At 54.6% G+C, this 20,349-nt stretch overlaps 3 protein-coding genes across 3 annotated transcripts; 2 read left to right on the top strand and 1 right to left on the bottom strand.

Moving 5' to 3' along the window:
* The first annotated feature begins 5,235 nt into the window (after window positions 1-5,235).
* On the top strand, window positions 5,236-9,261 carry TMPRSS5 (transmembrane serine protease 5). The gene is made up of 12 exons (XM_085081606.1): window positions 5,236-5,398; window positions 5,567-5,686; window positions 5,942-6,064; window positions 6,388-6,523; window positions 6,769-6,882; window positions 7,051-7,094; window positions 7,201-7,363; window positions 7,483-7,655; window positions 8,107-8,205; window positions 8,469-8,611; window positions 8,823-8,975; window positions 9,124-9,261. Exons 1-12 carry the CDS (start codon window positions 5,236-5,238, stop codon window positions 9,130-9,132), a joined length of 1,440 nt encoding a protein of 479 aa, XP_084937732.1. The 3' UTR covers window positions 9,133-9,261.
* Window positions 9,228-17,571, bottom strand: ZW10 (zw10 kinetochore protein). The gene is made up of 16 exons (XM_085081578.1): window positions 17,435-17,571; window positions 16,958-17,092; window positions 16,348-16,449; window positions 16,129-16,206; window positions 15,859-16,018; window positions 15,540-15,689; window positions 14,941-15,132; window positions 14,585-14,748; window positions 14,221-14,403; window positions 13,804-14,039; window positions 12,989-13,060; window positions 12,217-12,386; window positions 11,562-11,692; window positions 11,185-11,316; window positions 10,837-11,039; window positions 9,228-10,439 (listed from the first exon to the last, which is right to left on the bottom strand). Exons 1-16 carry the CDS (start codon window positions 17,558-17,560, stop codon window positions 10,319-10,321), a joined length of 2,355 nt encoding a protein of 784 aa, XP_084937704.1. The 5' UTR covers window positions 17,561-17,571; the 3' UTR covers window positions 9,228-10,318.
* Window positions 17,572-18,107: 536 nt separating this feature from the next.
* LOC146427573 (T-cell surface glycoprotein CD3 gamma chain-like) lies at window positions 18,108-19,706 on the top strand. The gene is made up of 5 exons (XM_085081580.1): window positions 18,108-18,281; window positions 18,566-18,775; window positions 19,089-19,220; window positions 19,329-19,369; window positions 19,494-19,706. The coding sequence occupies exons 1-5, from the start codon at window positions 18,209-18,211 to the stop codon at window positions 19,554-19,556; spliced, it is 519 nt and encodes a 172-aa protein (XP_084937706.1). The 5' UTR covers window positions 18,108-18,208; the 3' UTR covers window positions 19,557-19,706.
* The last annotated feature ends 643 nt before the right edge of the window (window positions 19,707-20,349 follow it).

Consider the following 20,349-nt stretch of genomic DNA (forward strand, 5'->3'; position numbering starts at 1 on the left):
TAGCAAAAGTCCTCCTCTCCCGCATAAACCAGGCTGCGAGCGCGAGATGTGTTGGATGTGAAATCGGGGTGAGCCTGAAAACGAGTGGTTTTCCCCCAAAAAACCTGTTTCTGAGCAGCGCTGGAGGAAGGCAAATGTGCCCTGATGGTCTGGCAGCTTCCAGCAGTGATTCCCTGTGCGAATTGGGTGTTCAGGAGCACGGGAAGGGGAAATTTGGGTGTTCAGGAGCACGGGAAGGGGAAATTTGGGTGTTCAGGAGCACGGGAAGGGGAAATTTGGGTGTTCAGGAGCACGGGAAGGGGAAATTCCAGAGCCCACGGGGATGGGAAGTGTGTGATGAGCAGAGGCAGTGTGGGGACTGGGGAGGACAGGGGAGTTCAGCATCCATGCCGAGAGTGTCACATCCCCTGCAGAGGTGTCCTTGTCGCCTTCAAGCCTTGCTCTTGATGAGAGAGAGGAGAGGAATTGGTCTGGAGAGGAATTGGTCCAGGAGGGGAAATCGGGCTGATGTGCATCCGCGCTAATAAATGGGTACCGCAGCACTTCCTAAATGAATTCACTTTTATTTATTTTTTTTTCCCTTTTCCAATTGTCAAGAGCTGTTTTGCAAACCTGAGCATCCCCGGGCTGCAGGAAGCTTTGTGCTTCGAGGAAAGCTGTGGTTACCAAAGTGCTGCAGAAATGAAACAGAAAGAAAAAAAAGGTGATTTAAAATTTTTTTTTTTTTTTTTTTGAGCCTTAGGTAATCCTTCAGGGAGGTATCGAGGCCTCTGCTTTAAAGTGCTGAGGAACTCCCCCGTGTGAATTTATGAATTTATGGAGGGGAAATAAATAAGAAAGGTGAAGGAAATAAATAAGAAAAGTGAAGGAAAGGCTGTTTTGGAACTTTACTCTCTGAAATGCCGTGCCTTGCAGCACTGCTGCCGGTAAATGCTGCCATAAGGGGAGTTCTTTCTCCGTCAAGATGCATTAAAGATGTTTCACTTTGCAGCCTGGAGAAATGCAGAGAATTCCAGGTGGGAAGGGATTTCCTGGTGCTAAATGAGGTGTCAGGGTGTGGAGGGGGAAAGGAAGAGGATTGGACCTCTGAAGTGATTTTCTCTTTAACCGAATCGATATTTTCTAATAGCTTTTCATAATTCCGTAATCGCAGGCGGCATATTTATTTACATAAGTAGGGGGCTGTAATTACAGAGAGTGAAAATGGGTAATTATTTAATTAGGATCCATAATGAGGCTGGCTGAGGGAGCTCGGAGGCAGATGGTTTTGGTTAGCAGCACTGGCCAAGACTTTGTGCTGTGGCGTGGAGAGGAGGAAAATCAGAATACAGGAGGATCCAACCAGGGTTTGAGCGCAGGAAAAACGCTGCTGCTGCCTGGGGAAATCGTCGTTTCTGTCCCCAAAAAGGAGGTTGGGTTTGGTAGCTTCTCACTCGAATATTTCGCAGCAAAGCCTGGCGGGAATATCCTGAATGCTCCTTTTCCATGCTGAGGGAGAAGCTGAGCTGAACAATGACAGATTTCCAGGAATTCTGGCAGCTCAACTGCCCAGGGAAAGCGGAGGCTCCCCTTGAGCGCTCGGAGTTCATTTTATGGGGTGTTTAGCAGGCGCTAAAGAGCACCCAGAGACCTGTAGATCTTCGCAGGTGGATAACTTCCTGGCAGGACCGAGATTGCAACTCCATTTCATCCCTCGCGGAGCCACAGCCTGCCAAGGATGTGTCCCCAGGGAAGCCCGAGGTGCAGGAAGGTTCTCCAAAGACAATACTTCTTGAGGAAGAAGCAGAAACGGAAAATCCTGCTGCCCCTGGCATGGATTTCAGGATTTCAGAGTCACCTCCGGGAGCTGGGAGTGAAAAAATCATACCCAGCAGCTGTTTGATTAAAATTCCACAGCTGGGGTGAAATCCTGAGGGAAACACAACCTGCAGAGAGCAGGGCAGAGTTCAGGGGGAGCAGCTGCTGGGATGAACGTGGAGAACATCCCCTGACCTTCCCCTCTGGGACAGGAGTGGTCAGTGGGGTGGAAGCTCTGAGCCTGAGGCTCTCAGGGCCTCCTGCTGCTGGGTTGGCTCAGGCTGGAGTGTCCCCTGCAGAGGGTGACACCTTTTCCTTTTCCCTCCCTGGGATTTGGGTCCTCAGCACCTTGTGAGGTCAAAGGCTCAGATGACAGATGATAGATGAACTGTTTGGAAATGAGGGAAAAGGAGCAGAATATAAATTTCTCGCTAACAATTATTCTCCTTTGATTCGTCTAGGAGAGTAAACCCCTGGGGATATCTTGGTGCTGGAACATGATACAGAGAATGAAAACATTTTATCCCTGACATCCTTAAATTCTATATTTACTAGGTGATGGATGAGAACCCAGGGTGGATTTTTGATCCTCTGCAGAACCACAGCAGCATCAAACCCCTGCATCTCACCTGAGATGGGGACAGGGAGCAGCTGAAGGTGACATCACCCGGGAGGTGAGCAATGTGCCCATTCCCTGGCAATGGGGAGGCTGGCACAACCCCTGCAGGGAATTACCTCGGAATTGGCTCTGCTTCACGCCGTGCCAGCTGCTTTTTAAACAAATTATGGTATCAGCTCATAACAGTGCCTCCTTTCAATTCCTTCCAGCGAGAAACCAGTTCTCCTGAAATTGCCTTCTCAACTCCATAATCATTACAATCAGCAAATTGCCTCGGGAGAGAGGTTGGAGCAGGGCAGTGGGTGGGGTGTGCTCTGCCTGGGCTGCGGTGGCAGTTGGAGCAGGAAAATCCATCAGGAGCTGTGCCCAGGGTGGGCACTGTCCCCGTCCTGGGGACCCCAGGGAGGGCAGAATCCCTGAACCCAAAGGATGCTGCTCCTGGTACTCTCAAAGGGGATAAATTCCCTCCCTGCACGTCAGTTTCCCCCTCTGCCTGAAGTGGGAAGATTTGGGAGGAATTTAAACACTTAAGAATTTATTCCTAATATCTCATCTAAGTGCTCTGTCAGTTTGAAGCCATTTCCCCTTGTCCTGGCGATGCTCTGGTTAAAAACCCCCGAGGAAAGACTCAGCTTTTCCGTGGGAAAGGATGGAGCAATCAGCGCAGAATTGAAGCAAACGAGCCCCAGCAAGTGGCTGTTAAAGCTGCCGTGAGATCTCCAAATTGGGAGCAGCACGGGGGTGAGCTGTGCAACGCACAGCTTTATGAGCCAATTATTGACCCTTCCGTGCTGATTTCAGCAGAAGAACCGGGCAGGGTTTGTGTTTGTCGTGTCACAGGGTCAGGAGCTGTCATTTGTCACCCCGTGGGTTGTCCTCCCCGCTCTGCTCCTGACCTTGGCGGCTCGGGGCTCCAGCAGAGCCAACATCTGGCTGGTTGCTGCACAGCTGTGCTCTGCCTGCTGCTCCGGGGGGAGAGGGAAGGTTGTTCTGATGGGAGTGAGGTAAAAAATGAGAGGGAATGTCTTGTGCTTCACAGCACCTCAGCACCGTGCCAGGGCTTGGCACTGCTGCTGCTTCCCTTCGGCTTCATTGTCTTCAAAAACTGCTGAGGAGTGATGAAAACGGGGAGAAAAAGCTTAAAAAGCTTTGCTGCTGCTCCCATTCCTCCCTTTCCCCTCCGTGCCGATGGTGAATTTGAATTTGCAAAGTGCTCTCCTTTCACTCGCTGCTCCCTCACTGCAGGCTGGATGGAAATATCGAGCTTGGGATGGGTTTGAGAAGGAGAAAGCAGCGTGACTCAGAGCGGCGAGGCAGCAGGGTGAGGATGTTTCCTGGTGTTTCACCCATTCCCGGTGAATCCCTTTGCAATCTGCCCTGGCTCCTCATTTCCCCTGCAAGGACCTGTCCTTGTCGCTGTGCTTTGCTGCAGGGAAGGTGTTTGTGCTTCCCTGGCTGTGCTCACATCTCTGTTGAGCTTTGGCATCTTCGTTTAACTCCTCAAAATCTCGAGTTTCTGGGAGGGGAGACAACCCTGGCTGGTCCTGCAGTGACCCCGGGCTGGGAGGAGCAGCCTGGGTGAGTTCCTCCCCTCCTGTGTGCCCAGAAAAGCTGTCAGAGGATGCTGGAGCTGCTTTCTGTCCCTCGGATGTTCTCTCCTCTCCCACTGGTGCTCCAGCACCATCTAGAGTCCTCCCCAGGCCGAGGAGATCCTGCAGTGCCACCGGGAAGGGTCAGACGGTGAGCCAAGCTGAGAGCTGAGGGGTGTTTGCAGCCTTTCTGGCCTGAATGTTAAATGGGACAGGGGGCTTGGAGAAAAAAATCCAAATGGACCCCAAAAGAATCCAAACAGATCCGAAAAAAGCAGCTGCCCAGCACAGGGTGGGGCTGTGCCACTGCACACCTGGTGCTGCTCAGAGAGCACAAAGCCTCAGCCCGAGCTGCCCATGAAATATTCATGGGGGTTTCTTTGGTTAAATGGCATTAAAAATTCATTGTTCGGAGCACCAAGCCATCAGCTGTCCCTGCCAGGGATGGAGACGGAAGTAAGAAAAGCCTTTATTGCATGAGTTCTTTCAGTCTGTTCAGCTGCTCCTGGTTTTGGAGGCTGGGGTGGAGGAGGATGAGGGATTTCTGTTCCACCAGAGCTCTGCACTGGTAAGGAAATCATCTCCTGCCCCAACAGGGCTCAGAAACTCTTATTTCAGCAACAAGAAATGGTGTGGAGAGCCAGGAGCCCAGCTGAGAGCTGCTGCCCGACCTCTGCTGCTCCTCGTGTGCTCCAGGCAGGGAAAACCCATTCGCTGGGAGCTGGGGCTGCTTTCCTGTGGGAACCCAGGGCAGGGAGGATCTCCTGAGTGCTGTGGCCCCACCAGCCCCCCGACACACCTGGGGGTGGCAAAAAGCAGCTCAGAGCTTTTCTCCTATTTTTCCCCACTTTGGGAAGTTTTGATCCCCGAGGGGCTCAGAGCTCACTGCCATCAATCCTGGCTGAGCTGAAGCCCCTCAGCAGCTCCTGGGGCTTCTCATGTGGCAGGGAAAGGGAGGGGAAAAGGGGCAGCAGGTGGGAGGTGGGTTTGGGGGCTGAGAGAAGGGGCAGCAGGTGGGAGGTGGGTTTGGGGGCTGAGGCAGCTGCTGCTCCCGCTCAGGGTGACCCCAGGGAGGGACAGGAGTGTCCCCCGGGACTCCTGGAGCAGCAGGGGGCTGAGCAAGGGCGCTGGCAGCAGGGAAGGGGGGTTTGGGAGCAAGGAGAGCCTTGGGCGCATGCACAGCAACCTGAGCTGCCCCGGGATCTGAGCACACAGCTCTGCTCCTCTGCCATGCCGAGCAGAGCCACTCGCTGTCCCCCTGCAGGACAGCCAGCCGTGTCCCTGCCGCGCCCTGGGCTCTGCTGCTGTCCCCAGGGCTCAGCCCCACCCGAGCAGCCCCCCAGGCACGCCGAGGATGCTGAGCAGAGCCCCGGGAGGACAGCACAGACCCACGGTGGGTGAGCTGCTGTGGCACTGGGGGCAGGGTGGGCTCTGGGTCCTGCCCTGGGACAATCCATGGCTCAGCTCAGGAAGGAGCAGTGAGCTCTGGGAATCACTGCAGGACATCCCAGGGGCTTGGAGAGCTGAACTAACCACGCTGATCTCCCTCCCTCTCTTCCAGCTCCTGCTGAGGCATCCTGTGGGGTTTTCTGCAGCTCCAGGAGGCTGCTGCTGCTGCTGCTGCTGCTGCTGGGGGTGGCCGTGCTGCTGGCAGGGACAGCGGCTGGGACGTGGCTGCTCGGTCAGTGTCCCCAGGACAGCCCTGCTGCCACCCTGAGAGCGAGCCTGGGGTGCCAGCAGGGGGGTGGTGGCGATGGGAGCTCCTCGGGGTGGGGTGGGGACAGCTGTGGCCCTGGGGAGGATCATCCCCCCAGTCCAGAGGGCAGGAGTGACCCCAGTTTTGGGCAGCTTCTGACAGAACTCACAGAATTGAGGCTTTTCTGATTTTTTCTCTGTTTCCTGAGCTCACCCTCACGCCCTTCTCTGTCTCCTGAAGTGAAGCACCTGAAGGAGCCCCAGCCAGGCCAGGGCTCCCCGCAGGAGCAGGGTTTGGATGTGATCCCAGCGTGTGAGGATGGTGAGGAGGAAGAGCCTGTGGTCCGAGGGGCTCCCAGCACAGGTTTGTACCTTTGCTTGATGTCCCAGTGACAGGGAGAGGAGAGCCAGACCCAGCAGGGATGGGAAAAATGCTCTTTAAAATCAAGATCTGCTGCATTTTGCAGTTGTTTTGCTTTTCTCTGAAGTCCTGCTGAGCCCCTCAGCATTGTAACTTCATTGCATGGAGGAATCCCACAGCAAAGACAATGTGACCCCTCTGCCTGGGTTCATTTTCAGTTTCTAACTCCTCAAATGGCCTTTGCTGGGGTTTAGGGAGGGTTTTTCCTCTCTTCAGCTGTGCAGAGGGTGGGAACTCGCAGGCTGGCTGTGATGGGATGGCTTTAGTGTCTTTCAGGATAAACAGCACCAATTCCTTGCTGGAAGCACGGCTGGAAGGACAGCCTGGCTGGCTCCTGGTGTGCCACGAGCCCTGGGCTCCCTCCCTGGGCACCCTGCTCTGCCAGCAGCTCGGCCACCTCAGGTGGGCACAGCAGACAGCTGCTCCTGCCCTGTGCCAAGGGATGATCCTGGAAAGGGCTGGAGGTTGCCAGGGCAGCAGCAGAGCCACCAATCCCCCGGGAAACCAGGCTTTGGGACCTGCAGGAGCAGCTCCAGAAGGTCCTGCCAGCCAAAAAGTTCACTGCCAGAGCTGCAGGACTGTGCTGCTCCCACGGCAGGGTCACATTCCTGAGCCCTTTCCCGGGGTGTTTGCTGTTGCTCCTGCAGGATGACCCAGCAGAAGGGAGTGAAGCTGAGGGATGTGCAGGTGAGGGAAGGGCAGCAGTTCCTGCAGGTGACACCCCAGCAGGAAGGCAGCCTGGAGCACACCTGGCAGCTCAGGTAAGGGCAGCTTGGGCCGAGCAGGGCTTGCTGGAGCCTTTTCTCAGCTTTGACCACAGAAATGTGTGAGTGCTGGGCAGCAAACACCCCTTGGGGGCTGCAGCCACCCTGGAGTTCCCTGGGGATTTTGGTTGATGTTTATTCCCACCAAATCCTCATTCCCCACAGGAGCAGCTGTGAGTCTGACCTGATTGTGGCTCTGCAGTGCTCAGGTGAGTGATTCCCTCCCTCCAGGATCTCTGCCTGATCTTCCCCTGCTCCCCTCGCCCTGCAGCACACAGGGCTGGGGCTGCAGCCTCTCCCACCCGTTCCTTGCAGAGTGTGGGCTGCAGGCGGGGGCCCTGCGGGTGGTGGGGGGCACTGACGTGTCCCCTGGGCGCTGGCCCTGGCAGGTCAGTGTGTGCCAGGGCTCCCAGCACCGCTGTGGGGGCTCCGTGCTGGGGCCTGAGTGGATCCTCACGGCAGCTCACTGCGTGCACAGGTATTTGGGCTCCCCTTGTCCATCCCCGTGTCCATCCCGGGCTCCCTGTCCCTGCTGCTAGCCCAGACCCCAGTGCTGGTTGCCCTGCCCTCATGGCACCCCGCTCTGCTCGGTTCCAGGCAGCTCCAAGGCCCTGCCTGGCTGGTTTTTGCAGGAATTGTCACCCACAGCTCCCTCAAGCCCGAGGCTGGGGTGCCAGTCAGGGAAATCATCGCCCACCCGCTCTACAATGACAGCAGCCTCGACTATGACATCGCCCTGCTGAGGCTCCAGGTGCCCCTCAGGTTCTCAGGTGACAACCTCCTGGTGTCCTCATGGTGTCCTCGTGGTGTCCTCATGTCCTCGTGGTGTCCTCGTGGTACTGTGGTGTCCTCGTGGTGTCCTCATGTCCTTCTGTGGGGTTTTCTGTCCTGTCCCACAAGGAAAATCTGCCCAAACCCAGCCGTTTCCAGTCCTGTCCCTCCCGGGCAGCTTGTGCAGAACTAGAATCCTGCGGTGGTTTGGGGTGGAAGGGATCTGAAAGATCATGCAGTGCCACCCCCTGCCATGACAGGGACACCCCACTGTGCCAGGCTGCTCCAAGCCCTGTCCAGCCTGGCCCTGACCCTCTCTGCAGGACACCGAGCTGGGAGGTGTGTGTGGGAGCTGCAGTCCCACAGCCCCTGGCCCAGGAGCCTTTCCATGGCAGGCTGAGGGCTCTGACAGAGCTGTCCCCTCTGTCCTGTCCCCGTGTCCCTATCCAGGTGCCATCCGTGCCGTGTGCCTGCCACCCTCCCGCCAGGACCTGCTGCAGGGCACAGAGTGCTGGGTGTCGGGCTGGGGTTACACCAGCCCTGCCCAAGGTGAGCTCCATCCTGCTGCTGCCTCGAGCCTTTCCCAGCCCCATCCAGCTCTTCATTCCATTTGTGATCTTCCAAAAGCTCCCACTGTCTCCATCCCACCCTGCTGCTGTCCCTCAGCTCTTTCCCCGCCCCATCCATCCTATGTGGGATTTTCCAAACACTCTCCCTGCCTCCATCCCACCCTGCTCCTGCCCCGACCTCACCCCCAAGGCAATCCCCTCCTCCCTGCTCTCCCCTCCTGGCCTGTCTGTCGCTGTCCCCAGCGCAGGTGGCCGGGACGCTGAAGGAGGCCCTGGTGCCCCTGATTGGCACCAGGAGGTGCAACAGCTCCTGTGTGTACCAGGGTGAGCTCACAGCCAGGATGCTCTGTGCAGGACACCTGCAGGGACACGTGGATGCCTGCCAGGTAGGGCTGGGGACAGGGACAGGGGGCTGGCGGTGACTGAAGCCACCCTGGGGAGGCACAGCTTGCCCTGAGCTTTGGGTGCTCCTGGAGGTGCTCAAGGCCAGGCTGGATGGGGCTGGGAGCACCCTGGGCTGGTGGCACATGGCAGGGTGGCACTTTAAGGTCCCTAAGCAGTCTGGGATTCTGTGATCTGCCCCTCTCTGCCCCGCAGGGGGACAGTGGGGGACCCCTGGTGTGCTGGGATGGCTCCAGGTGGCTCCTGGTGGGAGTTGTGAGCTGGGGACAGGGCTGTGCTGAGCCCAACCACCCTGGTGTCTACAGCAACGTGGCTCAGCTGCTGCCCTGGATCCACCAGGTCACCCAGGTAAGCCCAGCTCTGCCAGCCTGTCTGGAGCCTTTGTCCCTTAGACTAATCCCAGCTGAACCCTCTCCTTTGATTCACAAGCCCCCTGGACAGTCTCTTTCATGGTATTGATTCCTTCTTTTGTTTCCTTTTTGACTGATTTGATTAGATCCACTAGAAATCAGACTCCACAGAGCAACTCTGCCCTTCCCACAAGTGAACAACAGCCCAGGACTGGCTCATCCTGTCACCCAAACAGCCTCCCAAACGTGCTCAGTATAAATAGTTTATTAAAGAAAATAGCAAATTACAATTCTGTGGACGATCAACAGGGGAGAAGTGTTTTTCAAAATAGCTGTTTTTTCGGACTGCTGTGTTTAAAGGGGCAGGGGATCCCATGAGATGCCACTTAGAGGGGGGAAAAACAAAACCAGAAAGGTTCTGCAAGGTCTGGAGTGCCATGAAAGCCTCAGGCCCTGCACAAAACACTTGGAAATGAGAACAGAAGTTGGACAGAAGTGCCAACGACAAGGGGACAACAGGAGACAACAGATTAAAACATTAAACTGTGACTGAAACTTCTCTAAGCACTACTGGGCAGGAAGGACTTTGCAGCACCTTGGTCTCTGGATTAATGAATGCTCAGTGAGTTTTCCAATTAAAAGAAATGTACAACAATCCAAGTGTCAAACATTTAGTGACTGAAAAGACAAAGCTGTGAGTGTACCTTTCATTCCCTTTTTGTATTGGTTTACAGTTCTCTCATTATTCTTAAAGGACAGAAAACACAACACCAGAAAGACATCCAACAAAACATAAAGGAGCTGAATTGGTTTCTACAGCTGGGAAAGCGAGACTGAAAAATTCTACGTCAGTTTTAAGATATTTTCCATGAGAAATAAGAGAATTTTCCTACTTTCCTGTGACCTGATCAATGGTTCATTCAGCACAGGATCTCCTTTCCCCACATCCCCCCTGAATTCTCTCCCTTGAGGTTTGTTCCTTAGGGGGACCTGAGGTGGCAAAGTTTGGCACTTCCTGGAAGGACATGAAAATCTCTCCAGGTCTGTGATTTGCAGGGACAGAAGAGGTCACAGAGGGGCTGCAGGTCCCCTTGACAGATGTAAAACTGCATAGATGAGTCAGAGCTGAGCACCACAACCACCCTGAGCCCAGCAGGAGATGAGGTTACACAAACACAGCCAGGAGATGCTCCTCCCACCCAGCCAAGCTCCACGAAGCACTTACCCAATTCCCAAGTTTTCCAGACTTTTCAATTTCAGTACAAATAAGAAAGGTGAAATTAAAAAAAACCTGAAAGTCTCAGTTTGCTCTTGCTGTGCCACAAAAGAGTAAACATGGAGTCACTTGATCTTGGCCAGTGCTGCTGCTCTCCTCTCGGTGTTCTGGAACAAAGCTCGGATCAGACTCTTCACCTCAGCTGCTGAGAATTCCTCTGCCAGAGGCCCTTTTCCATCTGCCCACCTGGAGGGGAGAGAGGGAGACCTTCACTTCACCAGCCTGCCCCGACATGGCACCTCAGACAAGCCTTCAGTGTCAGCAGTGCAGGTGGGTGAATTCAGGATTGTTTAGCCAGGTACAGAGCTGGGAGGTGATTTTTGCACTCAGTACCTTTTCATTCTCCTAAACAAGCCTAAAGCCTGCCTGCAAAATTCCCATTTGCCTCCTAACAACACAAAAAAGGGGATTTATGCCCTGCTGGAAGTGGAGTTGGGAAGCTTTGGTGACTTAGATGTTCTCAAGAGCAGGAGCTGCTTTCCCTGCACCTTCCTGGCTTTCCCTGCTGGGGACAAGGTGTTCTCCTGCCCTTCAGAGCTCTCTGGGAGCAGCTGGAGAACCAGCTGGAAAGGAAAACACCTACTGATCCACAATTTCTTGGAGGTTGGCCTGCAGGATGATCATCAGCTCCTTGAACGTCATCCACTTCTGCACATAGACTGGAACCTCCTCTTGGTACTTCTTGTTTTTGGCTTCTTCGAGCAGAGGGGTGAAGACTTGGGGTCCTTCCTCCACCATGATCCTGCAGAGTGAGTACAGCCTGTCTGCATCCTCTGCAGAGATGTCCTGGAATGGGGAGAATGGGAATTGAGGTTCATTTTTGGGGTGAAAAATGGGACTTGGGAACATTTCCCACGGACACACAGCGAGCATTTCTGCGTGAAATGGGATCTCAGGGAGAATTTCTGGAGGTGCCAGACGTGGCAGTTACCTCCAGGGCAGCAATCCTGGTGACAATCTCAGCCAGGGCTGTGTTCAGCAGAGCCCCCATGGCCTTGCAGTACACATTGACAGGGAGCACATCCTGCCACACCAAGCCCAGCCTCTTCAGCTGGTGCAGCACCTGCAAGGCAGCAAAAACACCACCCAGGGCATCAGGGGAGGACAAACAGGGAGAAACCAGGCTGAGAGAAGCAAAAAGCAATGAAATGTCCTGCTGCAGACAGCCCAGGACAAAAAACCCCAAATTATTCTGTCAGAAAATCGGTTTTTTAGCAGCTGCCCAGCTCTCAGGACTGAGATGACACAGTGCACCTCCCCAGATCCCTGCAGGCACTGGGATGTTTGGCTTGCTCTGCCCCTCCTTACCTGCTTTATGGCTTTCTTAGCTGCACAGTAATTCTCCTCATCATCCATGTTGGAAAAGTTCCTGGCACTCGAGAGCCTCTCCAGGATTTCTCCCTTCTGCACTCGCATCTGGGCCAGAAAACACTCCATCCCTTTAGGAGCAAAAATAAGCAGAGAGAAGTAATTAAGCAATTAATAAATTTGCTCTGCCTATGTATGACTGTAAGTGCCGAATAATGAATTTGCTATGATGTTTTATTTTTAATCAAACTTCCAGTCTCCAAACAGTTTCCCAGAGCCAGTCTAACCAGCAGTCTTGTGCAGCCTGCATTGCTACAACACTGCTGGAAAAAAAGCAGAGTGGCAGAAGTAATTGTGGATGACTCCTGAGCTTACATAAACTTGTATTTGAATTTATTTCCATAGATTAACTAATGGAAATATCCAAGAATTGAGCAGCAGATCCCAAAACACAGTGCTACACCTGCTGCAACGAAATGCTGGACAAGATACCATTTTCAAAGAGCCAAAAATTCCCAATCCAGAAAACATTTTCGCCAACAAATACGAATCCACTGCTCACACTGAGCGAGCAGCCACACCTCCACTAAACCATCCAGCAGCCAGGGTGAATTCCCACGTGATCCATGAGATTTTAGAGGGAAAGGGGAGTTACCCAGCCTCCTGAAGCCAGGCACCAGGTCCACGAAGGTGGCACTGCCGTTGCTCAGCACGGCGGTGCTGCGGTAGCGGAACTGGTGGCCCAGGGTGAGCAGGTGGTGGGCGATGTACATGCAGTTGTTGTGGTGGATGGCAGCCAGCTGGGGCAGCTTCTGCAGGTTCTCCCTGGGCCAGAAAGGAGGGGAAATGGAGAAATGGGTTTATTTAGAGCTGGTTGTGTTAGGAAAATAGGGATGTCTGCCTTAGAGAAATGCACGGTCTGTCAGGCAAGGCCTGACTGACATCAGAGTGAAAAGATTTAACCTCTCATCCCCACAGGAACTGACAGGAAAAGTCTGAAATGGCACTCAGGCATTTGAATCATGTCTTATCCTACACTATTTCCAGCCATGGACTCTCAAACATGAATTTATTTTGTTACAGCAAAGTCATGGTGAAGAAAAGGAAGAGAAGTTCCCTGACAGGACTGGGAACTTTCCACCTGCATTGCTGCTCTTTTTTTCACAGGAAAAACATCATGAAAAATCTGTGCATCAGACCTGGGGTCCAAGTTACATGGCTGGAAACAAATAGAGCTGTGTGAGAACTTCACCCACCCCTGGACTGACAATGCAGAAACTCTCAAGCACCTGCTTTGCACAGGTATGATTTAATAGCAGATTAAGGGTAGCTGATTTTTGCTGCTGAAACCTCTGGCTGCAGGGGACAAGTGGGACTGTCCCAAGAGCACTATCCCCTCTCAGAGCAGGAAATATGGACACACTGACCTGTGGTATGTGGGCACCACCTCGTAGAAGAGCTGGAAGATGTTCCGGACGCAGTCGAAGAGCTGCACACAGCTACAAGGGAAAGGAGGTTGGTGTCACCCTGTCATTAATGTCTTGTTCCCAGCCGACCCTCAACCTGCCCCACAACAAGGTTTTCTGAGCAGTGAAGCACTGGCACAAAGAGGGGATTGTCAGGATCAATGAGAGCACTGTCAACACTGAAAACTCCCAAAGGCTGTGGTGACCTTGAAGTTCAGTGTGGGAGGGAGATATGTGACAGCCCAGAACAAAGGGGACAGTGTCCCTTCCCCTCCAGGTGTGCAGCAACACTCAGCCCTCTCTCTGCCCCTCAAGGGCAGCTGTTACCTGGGCAACTCTCCTGCTTCAGGGCTGTGGTCTCTGCTTTTCAAAGTTAAGTTTGTGTGGATCCTGTTTGTTTTTCCTCAAGAGCCCTGCCAGCTGCAGAGCTGGAGTTTTTTGCTTTCAGCAGCACAAAACCAGGCAGAACTCTGCTCACAGTGGGGGCCAGCACTTAGCATCGGGTTGGGAAAAAAGAGATGGGTTTGATTTAGAAAAACAATTGATTTTTTCTAAAAACCTGAACTCCAAGGGCTGCTGAACCTGGAGGAACAGCCTGCAGCAGTGTCAGTCTCCTGCCCAAACCCAGGGATTTATCCTCCAGCCAAAACGAGAGTAACTTTAACGGCTGATCCTAACTTTTAGTACTTTCTATTCTTTTCAAGTTCTTTAAATCTATTACCATCTCCTTGCACTGCTAGAGGCTGACACCCAAGCTGCTGCTAAATAATTCCTACCAGAGATCTGTGCTGGCTGTGGCCTCCAGCAGGGTGTGGTAAGCCAACTCCACGAGCTGCTGCACGGAGGAGCTGATGCGGCAGGTGGGCAGGCAGAGGGTGAAGGGGCTCAGCCTGCTCTCACTGCCCAAATTCACTGTCCCATTGGGCAGCAGGCTGGCTCTGTGCATCTCCAGGTGGTCTCCTGCCCCAGGATCAGGGAGCTCTGGTAGGGCTACACTGGAGTCAGGGGTGATCTGAGAGAAAACGAGAGAGAGGGGTAATGGAATTCAGAGCTCAGGAAGGAGAATCGGCAAAATTAGGAAGCACTGAACGGCAGAGATTTAAGACTCAAGATAAACACAGGACTGCAGCACCATCCCAAAACAGTTAGAGATTGTTTTCCAGGTGGAAAAGCTGCGTGGCATCCCCAGTCACCTTGACAGTGTTGTGTATTTCTGAGGTCATCAGGCTCCTGGCTGCCATGATCACATCCTGGCACTTCTTGTTGGCAAAGTGGGAATCCACGTTGCAGGCGTATTTCAGCAAGGCAGTCGTGTCTTCCTTCAAAAACTGCATCTTCTTCAGGGCTTTCTCAAATTCCTCTGTGGATTCGATCACCTGAGGAGAGCAGATGTGTTCTGTATTAGCACAGCCCCCTAAAATCACCAAAAAAAAGTTAAAATTGGGTATAAAAGCTGAAAGCAAAGGAAGAATGATGTTTTGGAGGGCATTAACCACTGGAATGACAGCACACTGGAGTGCCTGGGGGTTCAAACCTGAGGGAGTTTTTGGGACTCACCTCTTTGTACTGCTCCAGTTTGCTGCTGTTGCTCGGGATGGAGTTCACCAGGCAGTTCTGGATGAGGCAGTCTGAGAGTTCCTCCCAGATGAGCTCCCCCAGCAGCTCTGCCAGGGTCACTCTGCCATCCCTTCTGCCTTCCCCAGGCTGCTCCAGAGGCACATCTGGATCCCAGGGAAGAAAAATGGATTTTAATACAGCTGCTTCCTGGACCAGACCCTTCACCAGCTCAAAAGCCTTTCTTCTTTCACTTTCCTTCCACATAAGGCTGATTAGCAATCACATATTCTAGAAAACTCTAACTAAATGAACAAAATACTGATCACAACTAATTCCAAAAGGAAGAAACTACCTACTTAGCAGGTATTTGTGCAGCACTTCAAAAACCAGCCTGATCTTGTCAAACACCTCCATAGGAGAGGACTCATCCAGGGCAAACTCCTTGGATCTAAACCTGAGGATGAACACATCTGGCTGCTCCTCTGTGACTGGCTCCAGAGATGGGTATGAGATCAGCGGCTTCAGGATGTATTGCAGCAACAACTGGCCTGAGGAAAGGGAAAAAATAGATGTTTTCCAACAGCAGATTGCTCCAGTGAGGTCCAACCCTGATTATTCTGGATTTAGAGACTCTGCATGAAGTGGAAGGAACCAATCCCTTGATCAGGGAATAGCTAACGAGGTAAACATGAAACACCAGACTATGAAACCACACAGCCACAGATGAAAAGTACACTGAACTGCCAGGAAAGGATAAATAATTCCAGGTAGATCATGGGATAAATATTTTTCTACTAATAAGAGCCACAGCATTCACCTCAGTGGGAAACACAAGCCAGGAGAGAGAGAAGTTTTCCAGTGTCCTGCTGGAGCGAACAGGATCTCACTGTGCATGTTAAAACAAGTCTGAACTATCCCTCTGAGCTACTGGGGCTGTTCCTGGGGTCTGTCTTACCGAAATCCTTGAGCTTGGAGTGCAGCTCTCCCAGGACAGCCAAGGCCTGCAGCACAGCAGCAATGGAGGGGACAGCAGTGTCCTCATCCTGGGGTGGCACCGTGTGTAAGTGCAGCTGTGAGAGCACCACAGCCTCCAGGCTGCTGCTTCCTGCACACAGAGAGACCCAGGGCTGTCACCATGTCACAGCAGAAGGCACTTCACTCAGCTGAAGCAAAGATCTGCCCCTCAGCCCAACAGTTTTAGCACATTTCTCATCTTGCAGGTGACAACAGGCACTTCAGCGGGGCAAAAAGAGGAAAACAAAACCTGCGAGCACCTTTGGAAGGGGGAAGCTTCCACACAATCAGCTTCTGCCACTCCTCCCCGAGGTGGTAGATCATGTTCTGTGTCTGCACAGTGAGCTCCATGCCCAGGGCCTTCAGGATCTTCAGCTCAAAGCCCCTGCGGGACTCCAGGCTCCTGAGGCTGCTCCGTGCCTGGCAGGGGAGAGCAAACACAGCTCGGGTGAGTGCAGCCCCTGTCACTGAAAACCACCCTGGGGAACTGACACAGCTATTCACCAACACTGCCAGGGGCTCACTGTCACCTTTTCCAGCTGCTGAGCTGCTGTCACATACTTCTTCTCCAGCAGGGCAGCGTTGCACTCCTTGATGGTTGTGTCAAACTGCAAAGGGCAAACACACGCAGGTGTCACTGCAGCTCTGCTCTGACACCACACGTGGTAAGCTACAGCCACTCAGCCAAAAGAGAAGCCCACAATAATGTCTCAGACTGAGGAGCAGGGTTTTTTGCTGCCCCTCCTCACCTCCTGCAGCTTTTTCAGGACACTCAGGACCAGTGTGTCTCTCTCCAGCTGCTGCTTCAGCTCAGTGAATTCAGCAACAGCGACATTCAGATCTCGCTGGACCTAAAACAACAACATTTTTCGGTCCATTGACAGCAGTTGTTAGCATACACATTCTCCCCTTCCTTTAAATGTCATTTATCGCTTATTTCTGTTAATAGAATAATTCAGTGAGGAGGAAAAAGCCTCCATCCATTTTATTCCTGTGTCACACCCCCTGCCACAGCCAAGGCTGGTCCTTCTCTCTGAAGGACACTGTGACACACTTTTCCACCTACACAAAAGCCACAATCCCTTAATGACAGCTCTTAACTGACACCCTGGTGCCACCTCAAGGCATTCTCTAGGGGTGATATCACCCTGGGATCTTAGTCACAGAATCATGATATATCCTGAGCTGGAATGGACACACATGGGTGTGTCATCCAGTCCTGCCACCCACCCCAAAATCCCACCATAAAAGTGTTGTCCAAACTCTCCTTGAGCTCTGGCAGGTTTGGGGCTGTGACTACGACAGGGTGGAGGCTGCAGATTAGGGATGGAACGGAGCAGAATGTCCCCGCGCTGTCACCTCGCTCTCGATGCCCGCCTTGAGCAGGTCGATGTTGTTGGACAGCCCCTCCACCTGCGCCACCAGCTCCTCTGCGCTCTGCATGCTGGGCAGGAACTCGCTGTACTTCTTGTTGATCATGGTGCACACCTCTCCCTGGGGACAGCGGGACAGCGTCAGCCACGGGGACAGCAGTGGGACAGGGTGAGAGAGCTTCACAGGGCTGGACACCCCGAGCTAACCCAGGGCTGGGCACTCTGGGATGACCCCGGGCTGGGCACCCCTTGACCCAAGGCTGGACATCCCTTGATACAGGGCCGGACACCCCGAGCTGACCAGGGCCGGACACCCCGAGCTGACCAGGGCCGGACACCCCGAGCTGACCAGGGCTGGACACCCCGAGCTGACCCAGCGCTGGACACCCCGCTCCGGCCGCACTCCGCCGCAGCCCCCCGTCTCTCCCCTTGCCCCCGTCCCTCCGCCGCTGCCGCCCCTTGCCTTGAGCTCCTCGACGCGGCGGGACAGGCGCCCCACGCGAGCCCCGAGGTGCTCCTTGTCGAGGCGGCCCGAGTGCGCCAGCACTGCCGCCACCAGCGAGCCCGCCGGAGCCGCCATGGCCGCCATGCCGCGCGCCCTACGGCGGCCGCGACGGACACGGCACTGCAGCGCGGAGCGGAGCGAGATCGGAGTGCCGCGGGTTCGAGGCTGCGCGGGGACAGCGGGGATGGGGGATCGGGCCGTTTGGGGACAGCGGCTCGGGGGGACACGGAGATGCCGGGGGGCTTTGCGGATGGTGCAGGGCTCCGTGGGTGGGGTGGTTCGGGGCTGCTGGGGGCACGCCAGGGGATGCTGGAAGTCTGTGGTTGGAGAGTACATCAGTGGATACTGCGTGTCTGTGACTGTCGGGGGCAGTGACTGTCGGGGGACATGGGAATACCAGGAGCTCCCCGGTACATGGAAATACCCTCCCCAGCTGCGGCAGGAGGCTCTGCATGCTGCGGGACCCCATGGATGCCGCCGAGTGCTGTGGCTGTGCAGGGACCTGGGGATCCCTGATTTCCGGGGGTGCCTGGCTGCTGGGGACCCCAAGCTCAGCCCCCATGTCCCCCCTGCCCTCCCCCGGGTGCCAGGCTGCTCTCCGCGCCGCTCGCCCATGCCCAGCCGCCGGGGGAGGGAGCAGCAGCCCCGCATCCGGTACCGACCCAGCCGGGCGGGTGTGCCTGCGGGGAGCAGCGCTCCGCACCGCCTGCCAGCGCGACACTGCCACCAGCCATGGCGACAGGAGCGGCTCTGAGCGCCTGGGCACTGCTGGCCAGCCTGGCCCTGGCCGGCTGGGGGGTCCGAGGTGAGTCCTTGCTGTGGGGTCATCAACTGGACACTCACCATGGTCACTGGAGATGCTGGGAAGGAGCCCCAAGGTTTCGTGGGGTTTGCCATTGGGGAATGAGGTTTGGAATGTCGGTGGGGAAAAAGGAATCAGTGCAGCAAGGATGGCAGAGTCTGCTTTTTCCAGGGGTTTTTTATTTTTGGGACAACCCGATGTGATGTTTCACCTCCATGAAGGATCTCCGAGCTCTGCACCGCGGCTGTGACTCAGAGGTGAAGTTCTGCTCTCTTCTCCTTCCACAGGGCAGAAGATATTCGTGAAGGAAGTCAGTGGGAAGGTGTACCTGGAATGTGTGCGAGGCCAGGGCGACAAAAACATCACGTGGTGGAAAGATGGGAATGCTGTTGGAAACGGAGAACATCTGGACCTGAGCGCAGTTTATGACGATCCCAGAGGTCTCTACACGTGTGACACAGGAAAATCCAGGAAAAGCCTCCAGGTGCACTACCGAAGTGAGTGTTGCACACCTGCTTTCCTAGAGCCAGAGCTGCTTGGAGTTTTCAGCCAAGCAAAGTCTTGGGGGAATTTCCCATTTTCTGGGGTGTCTCTACCGTTTTGCTGTATGTGGTGACCCTGTGACAGCTTTGCAGCCTTGTTTAGTGCCATGGCCTGCCTCTGTGGCCCTGCACTGGGCGTGGGGGACATGTGGCAGCTTGTGCCACTGCCCTGGGTGACAGGGCAAACCCGGCTGGTCAGTGTTGGCCTGGGGCTGAGCACTCTGGGTGTCACCCTGCTCTCAGTGGCCGTGTCCTTTTGGCCTTGCAGTGTGCCAGAACTGCATCGAAGTGGACGCTCCCACCATCTCGGGCATCGTCATCGCGGACGTGGTGGCCACGCTGTTCCTGGCGGTGGCCGTGTACTGCATCACTGGCCACGACAGGGGACACTCCTCACGAGGTGAGGGACGGGAGGGACACCAGAGCCCTCCAGGGTTTGTTTGTCAATGTTCCCCACATTGCCCGTGGCTCCCCTGATCCTTCACCTTGACATTCTTTCTTCCTTCAGCTTCCGACAGGCAGAACCTGCTTTCCAACGAGCTCTACCAGGTGAGTGTTGGGGACACCTTCAGCCCCCTGTGTGGAGAGAACCTTGCCACAGGCTGATCCAGCTCCCCCTCCCAGGGCTAGGCTGGCACATCTGGGGCTCATCTCCCATTTTTTCCCCTCCCAGCCCCTCGGAGAGCGGGAGGATGAGCAGTACAGCCGACTGGCTCCTGCCCGCGCCCGCAAGTGAAGTGGGAAGACTCTGAGACTCTGACTGCCTTCATCAGTGCTGGTTTTGCTTGGAGATTCCTCCAGGATGGGCTGCTTGTAGCACTGTGCTCATTCTGTGACTTCTTGCACTTGTGCATTCCTGCCATTAAAGATGAGCCTGTCCCACAGCGTCCTGCTCTGTCCCTTGTGTCGGACACCCTGGGGAAGGTGCACATGGAATGGGGTCTGGTGTCTGGGAAGGTTCATATGGAATGGGATTTGGTCACTGGGAAGGTTCATATGGAATGGGATTTGATCACGGGGAAGGTGCACATGGATTGGGATTTGGTCACTGGGAAGGTGCACATGGCATGGGATCTGGTGTCTGGGAAGGTTCACGTGGAATGGGATCTGGTGTCTGGGAAGGTTCATATGGAATGGGATTTGGTCACTGGGAAGGCCAGGTCTCCACTCCCCAGCCCCGAGCAGAAACAGCTCACGTGGTCTGAGTCCCCAAAATGGGACAGAGGCACCAGACAGGGCCAGCCAGCATCACCTCACCCTGGGAAGGACACAGCAATATTCCTGTGCAGGTGCAGGTAAGCAGTGGCAGAGCTGTTGTCACTGGGTGGGTGCTGATCCTGCAGAGATCAGTGTGGGATGGCACTGGGGCAAACGTTGGGATACATTCATGTACCCCAAAAATGGTGGTAGAAGCACCAGGGTGTAGCAAAATGTAGACCTTTTGAAGCCAAATTTAGGCAGCACACCCAGAGTGGTCCAAGTGACTCTCTGGTGGGAATGTCCTGCACGGCTGGGCTGAGCAGACATCC

Source organism: Lichenostomus cassidix, chromosome 24 (genome assembly GCF_008360975.1).
Source record: "Lichenostomus cassidix isolate B80296 chromosome 24, HeHo_3.0, whole genome shotgun sequence".
NCBI classification, from domain to species: Eukaryota; Metazoa; Chordata; class Aves; order Passeriformes; family Meliphagidae; genus Lichenostomus; species Lichenostomus cassidix.